This window comes from Nicotiana tabacum, chromosome 20 (genome assembly GCF_000715075.1).
Source record: "Nicotiana tabacum cultivar K326 chromosome 20, ASM71507v2, whole genome shotgun sequence".
Classification (NCBI taxonomy): Eukaryota; Viridiplantae; Streptophyta; class Magnoliopsida; order Solanales; family Solanaceae; genus Nicotiana; species Nicotiana tabacum.
The window spans coordinates 26,467,634-26,474,601 of NC_134099.1; the positions used below are offsets into that span (position 1 = coordinate 26,467,634).

At 34.6% G+C, this 6,968-nt stretch overlaps 1 protein-coding gene across 1 annotated transcript; it reads right to left on the reverse strand.

Annotated features, from left to right (window-relative positions):
* Positions 1–429: 429 nt before the first annotated feature.
* LOC107770335 (uncharacterized) lies at positions 430–5,536 on the reverse strand. The gene is made up of 5 exons (XM_016589632.2): positions 5,293–5,536; positions 4,286–4,572; positions 3,870–3,958; positions 2,373–2,486; positions 430–878 (listed from the first exon to the last, which is right to left on the reverse strand). Exons 2-5 carry the CDS (start codon positions 4,482–4,484, stop codon positions 669–671), a joined length of 612 nt encoding a protein of 203 aa, XP_016445118.1. The 5' UTR covers positions 4,485–4,572; positions 5,293–5,536; the 3' UTR covers positions 430–668.
* Between the last annotated feature and the right edge of the window lie 1,432 nt (positions 5,537–6,968).

Sequence of the window (6,968 nt, forward strand, 5' to 3'; positions counted from 1 at the left end):
CACAGCTATACCACGGGAACCGTACCCGTAGTCGTGATGATTTAATTATACGCCTAAAGCAAGCTACGAAGCAGCACAGATGTCACAGTTTATCAAGTTTGTGCGCAGTTCTATGTTCTTCTGCTAAGTCTTACATTTGGATAAAAAACTAAACTAAGGGAAACTTTTAATTCTGTAGTATTAGATATTAGAATTTAGTATTAGTGGAGGTCTCGATGCTTTTAGTTTTGCTGTTTAAACCTTTCCGCAAAACATTCGTCTATATGAGAGAGTTAACTTAGTTGCATCTTCTTATTATTATCATTGCTAAATTCATGCTTTTTCCTTCGTTGTGGTTTCACCTCTGGTGTTATTTTTAGCCACATGTTGTATAGTTTTTTCAACTGCTAACAACAAACTGTAAGACGAAGATTGATTATTTAATCATTTACTAGACAAATCATTTAATTAATTGAAAAAAGTAGAAATTCGACAATCATTTATGACAAAGTTTACTGCCTAATTAAAGGGCTATTGTACGTGTTACGTACATCATTGTGTGTGTCCGCCTGGACTAGGGGAGGACAAAACACACAGAGCACTATTATATCATTGGTTTGGCAATTAAGTTGATAGTTATTTGTATAGAACATAGTGAGGGACTACAATAATGTTGCTGTAGTAGTGCTTTAATTCCTTCTACCTCTGTTACGCCTAGTAGCTACTTTCATCCACCCGTCCTCGTCCACTTCAGCTGGCTGCTTCATCGCAGGCTCATCAACTACAATACCCTGGCCCAAATTTGACTGTGTTCCCACATAATCAATTGCCATATCTGATGAATTGCTACCCAAGTTCTCATTGCCGTCATCACTACTGTCGTCGTCATCACTAGCATCCTGGAAAGTTTTGCAAAAGTAAGCAATAAAACAAATTATCACTGGACAACATTCTCCAATTACAAAAAAGATGCATCACGGGGGGAGGGGGGGTGCAAAATTCAAGAGCAATAGTTTCAATTTACGGCACTTTTCCCTTGGGGTTTATATTAGTCAATATATCAACAGCATCAACCTGGGGAATTTAACGGTTTGGGGCTGCTAAAAATAATAGAAGTTCAAGATATTTTATAGAATTCCTCAAGAATCACTTAAGTAGAATTCATGAACAAGGCCATCAGGGAAAAACTCTCGACTAATAAAATAATAAGTAGAAATATTACAATAAAGTTTCCATGCAACAAGTAGTTCAAACACAAACTATGAACAGACTAGAGCATGCATCATTTCCAATCCTTTTAATTGCTCACAGCGGTGGCTTAACCAACGATACTTCAAAGGAAAATGGACATGTATTTGCTGGCTGGTGAAAGAAACCAAAGATTTTTTTGATCAAGAATATAATATTGACAAACCGAGTGAAAAAATCAAAGACACTTCGAAGGGAAAAGGGAGACTGTCCTTAACTTAAATGCAGATGTTCATACTTGCTTATTTTGTGGTGCAAAAGGCTAATGTATATGATGTAGACACAGCTACAATTTCTCAGCTCCTTATCCTGAATAAGATAAGGAATTGAGTTTTTGCCTCTTTTGTACAGTACACATTCAGAATCTTCCTACTGTTGCTTTACATTTAGTGAACAAAATGATTAACTCACTTATCAAAAAGAACTCATATAGTGAACCCTAACTAATTTAGGATTGAAGAGTGGTTGATTAATTGATATACTAGCACGTTTCAGTAACATGCACCTCCCACCAACCATTTTCAGCTAGGAAAATGGGGGAATCCAGCTTTATGCTTTTTTTTTGGAAACTTCCATGAAAACCGCAACAGCTACAGCCTCTGCCCTTCGGGTGAGCACTCTGGATAAATCCCCCACTGTGTAATAGCCTGCAAACCACACAAGGAATGTAAACCGCACTACGCAAGCCCTGTGCGACACACTCAACCCATAAGGCATTGAGGGGGATCGATCCCAGGTCATTTGTATGGATGACCACCCTCCAAACCAATTCAGCATCTCCGAAGGGATAATCCAGCGTTGTGCTTGTTATCTTATAAAACGGTTGAATATATTAGGTTTCTCATTCTTCTCAAGTTCCTACTTCCTAAGAACAATTAGCAAAAGTACACCGTGCATAATTACCTTCATCTCATACAGTTAACATTATCCAATACCTGAATTACCCAAGCTTCAATTGTAATAAATATGAATTAAGGCCTATATTACTTCCACACAAGTAACTCATCCGAAATACTAGTTCTTCTTCATCACTTTTTTTTATGCATATGATAGGATACAGCGAAGTAGTAGGCGATCAACAGAAAAAATTTCTACCGATCACAGAGGGAAAAACATATACTGCCTATAACAAAAGGGATGCTTACTTGTCTGACATAAGTGGCAGGTCTCCTTCCAACATTTGTTTCTCTTAGCAGTTTGATTGAATTGAAATTGCCTTCCAGACACTCTTCATGCATAAACATCATTTTTTCTGCTACCTGAAAGAAAACATCAATATAATTTGTTAGGGAAGCATACATCATATCTGACTCCAAAGCCTTACAGAAATGCATGATTACACGAACAATAAATTTTCTAACCACTGTAAACAACATAATTTAGAAAGGGTACATTACCATTTTAGTTCTTATATTCTAAAATTGTACTTCTCCCTAACAGGAACAGTACAACAGTTTGGTCAAAATTCAAGATAACAACAACAAAAAGAAAATAGCAAAGAAAAAACCACTGCCCGTTTCCTGATCTTCTTTGTTCGCTTGATGCTTCCTTAAACAAAGGTTAGCGGCTGGCAGCAAAGAGAATGGGACAGAAATTCTCATCCCAGAAAAATGAAGAAGAGAGAATGGGACAGAACTAAGGAGAACTGGGAAATGGCTGCCTGTAGGGAGGCGGAGTACCACAAAGGGGAGGGGGGCAAACCACAAACATCCTTCTTCAAGTTGTGGACTAACTATCAATTGATTCCCATAATTCATTTATATCTTCCAATGAGATATCCATAGCAAGTTATTACTAAGCCTTCTAAGCTTTATTATTACAGGTAGAAAAAGTTAATAACACATGATGATATTTTGTGGATGTTTATCTCGTATTTTTTATCAATTAAATGAGGTAAAGGCACTGAATTTAAGATATAGTTCTTAAGTCACCTTGATACTCCCAATTGAAATGGACAGTTTGGTTGTATGAAACAAAGCACCAGGGCAGCAATAAAGATTGGTTTTAAAGAGGATGCTGGTCATGCGATCAATTCCAAATTGAACTTATATCAGTATATACTATTAATGTAATATATTTTTTTTCACAAAACTAATCCATATTCCTAGCTTCCTGTTTTGGCCGAACACGAAATGCTAATTAGCCTTCTCTTTCAGATTCACCAAAAGAATTAAGTTTGAAAGTGTGGTCAAATGCAACATCATAACCTTCAGCATAACCAAAAGGGAAGAATAGCGTCAGAGTAAACATATTTGATTGATAACGACAAAAACCTTTACTGAGACCCCAATTTTTTTTAATTGACTTAGTGCTACAATATAAATACCAGGACAATCTGGAGAATTTACACACTTGAATCACGCCAGAAGTTAGCACACAGCATATACTTGTTGAATTATTTCAAATCGGATGAGATGTACTTCAAAGCCTGATTAAGTTTCTGGAAAATTAGAAGTGCTTGCTTTTCAAAAGAAAGCACTTACGAGGAGTTTGTTTGAAGTTTTCCAAACACAGGCATAAAAACTGCACCACTTAATTTCATTGTCTATGAAATCATTCCCACGAATATTTTATGTAGCCCTAACACAGCAAACAAAGATGATAGAGAATTAGGGATGACAGGGCAAGGAGTGGCACCATACCTCCTCGAGACTGCCATCATTGACTTCAGTATTTAGAGACAACATGAACTCATCTAGAATCTCCTCTATATCATCCATATATACTTTTTCTGCATAATGAAAAACAATGACGGACCCACAAAAACAATAAAAACAAATTTTTAATCAAATACAATAAAATAAGTAGAAAACAAAGGGATATTAGCAGCTGGGAATGGCTTAAATATGTAACTCGCTCCATTTCAATTGAGGTATTGCTTCTCTTTTTAGTTTGATTCAAAAAAGTTGCCTCTTTTAATATTTAGTAAGTTTTAAATTTCAACATTTCCATTTTACACTTGATGAAAATGTGAATAACATGTCATGTTTAAAAACGCAAGATAAAACTAAAACACATAAATTGAAACAGAGGGAATATTAATCATATGCAAAATTACCTTTGGAATTTGTGAAGGCGGAAAATATGTCGAGATTGAGCTGACTGGACTTTTCACGAGAGTTGCGGCCACCCCAGTCGTTCTCGATAGCCATCTGAAGGGCAGTCCATCTACCTAGCACCAACCCGATGCCTTCCTGTAACTGTGCAGCCGCCTCAACCGTCAGCTGAGCTGGTGCGGCGTTGTTGTCGTTGCCCATTCTGAACCAAAAAACAGCACAGAGGCAAGGGCGGTTCTAGGATAAGGCAAGTCTTGCCTTAGGCCCCCAAATATTTAAGGCCCAAAAACTAAATATAAAGTAGTACTATATCAGTATATAATATATGTAATTTATATTTATACAATTTATAATAAAATATTTTAAATTTAATATTTTATTTAAATTTGATCGAGGTAGGATTTAATGAGTTAATAGAATAAAACTTTTCTCTCACTAAATTAAATGATATATTTACCTTCTCATCAATTCTATTTTTATTTCTTTCTTTTTTCATATTTTTTTACTATTTTGCTATCTAATTTCAACTGAAATTCTCTAAATTAGCTATTCATTTTTGTCACATTTAATTGAACCACACATCAGAAAGCAAATTCTTTTGTGTCTCGTCTTTTTTAACTAAGAAATTTCCGAGACAAGTGTCGTAAGGTTCAAAACACGATGGATAATAGGCTCAACCATTTTACCATTTTTACTTAATGCTATATATTGTATAGGGGAGAGTAGGGGTGGGTGTCCGGTACTTCGATACGGTATTTATGAATTACGGTTCAGTACTTCGGTATTCGATATATCAATTGTGCATACCAAATACCGTACCTAATAAGGAAAATTCTAATTTGATTGCCAATTCCAGTTTAATCAATGACATGTATCAATACATACCAAGGTTGTAAGCAACAAGAACACAAAATTACAAACGGCTCAGTTAAAAAGCAACTTAACTCAGAAATGTGATTATAGCTCGCATGAATGAAGATCAACAATGAAGAATGGAGAAGTTATGAACCTGAATGAAGGTCAACAATGAGCAAACAAGCAATCGCCGAGGAGAGGAGTCGCCGTCACCGAGGTCGTGAAGCTATTGTAGTCGTGAGTCGTAACTCGTGAATCCGCCGCAGCAACCGAGCAAAGTTTGAAATTTTTGAACTAGGTTAGGAAATAGAAAGGGAAAGGGATTTTGTGATACTGCCCGCAGGCGTAGGCGTAGCTTTTCCTTTTCTTGTCTGCTTTTAAGTGACCAAGCCCAACGCATCTCCGACCTTTCATTTTTTGTCCCAAAATAGGGATTTCCCCGTTTTGGAGACAACTTACTCCAACAATTTTTCATTTTTTTTTCCAAACTTTTTTATATTCTTCTAATTCTTCTATATTATATTATTATCTTTCATTTTCTTAATTTCCATTAAACAATTCCATCTTTTATTTTTATTAATTTGTAATTTCCATAATTAAAATAATTTCATAAAATTTTAAATAATATAATTTGTAAATAATTATTATAGATTAACTAATAATTCAAATAAAAGTGAAATCATTGCGATACAAGATTAATTAAATACATATTACATAACGATAAAATTCATTCGAAATACTAGATAAATATTCAACTTCAACCTTTAGTATTCTCCCATACGAAGTGCAAAATGAGCATCTTTGTCCTTAATTCTTCTATGTCGAAATAAAAATTCTTGAAATCGTTGATTTTCATCTACTGTCATTTCTACATAAAAATAATAAATGCACGAAAATTAATTTATCAAAATTATACACCAAAGTTAAGATATAATATTAATATTATAAAGACATTACATAAACATAATTAGGTATATATAAAGAGATAAATTAAAAGATTAGATAATAAAATAATAATAAAAAGTGATGTATAGTAATGTGGGAGATGAATAGTGTACCCCCATATTTGAGGGAACACTATTCATCCCCATTTTGGGGACAAAAATAGGGGAGGATTGGAGCTAAATTCCTCTAAATATCTCCCTCATTACGAGGGATGGGGGCAAGGTTGGAGATGACCTAAGGGTGAGGGACTAGGGAATTAGGGGTTTTGAACTTTTGTGGGGTGGGCTTAAAGTTATTGGGCTTTATAAAACAGTTGGGGTTGGACTAAAATATTTTGTTATTTCGATATACCGAAATATCAAAAACGCAATTTATCGTATACCGTACTGAACTACCGATAAAACCAAAATCGAAATATCAAACTAATTTGGTTCAGTTCGGAATTTAATTTTTTGGATTTTATGCCCACCCCTAGGGGAGAGTTCAACGCCATATAACGTGTGTCTAACTCACACATTATACATTGCACTTTCGCCACTAGATTAAAGCCGTATAGACTTTTTTTGTTGCAATATTATACAGTAGATTTTATGAAAGAAATTTCAGGGAATTTTTATATTTTTTAGTTTTAAGCCACTAGTTCCATTAAGCCGTCCTGATTAATGATTAACATATATTTATAGAGTTGTTCAACCAGGTTCATTCATATTTGGTAACTAAAATAACACATCCTTTAATTGTTGTCTTATCTTAATTGAAAATCTATAGAATTTGATTAAGAATGTCATGGGTGGATATGTGTCTCAAGTAGGAGACTAGTAAAGCTTTGATTTAGGTCCCCGAAAATTTTTAATAATGAATTTTATGATTTTATTTCAAGTTAGA

Excerpts from the sequence above, each read along its gene's own strand:
- LOC107770335 (XM_016589632.2), bottom strand. The coding sequence starts at position 4,484 with ATGGGCAACGACAACAACGCCGCACCAGCTCAGCTGACGGTTGAGGCG. Across the intron at positions 2,487-3,869 it reads ATGATGGCAGTCTCGAGGAG|GTAGCAGAAAAAATGATGTT; the intron begins GTATGGTGCCAC and ends GTTTTCTTTCAG. Across the intron at positions 879-2,372 it reads CTGCCACTTATGTCAGACAA|GATGCTAGTGATGACGACGA; the intron begins GTAAGCATCCCT and ends AAAACTTTCCAG.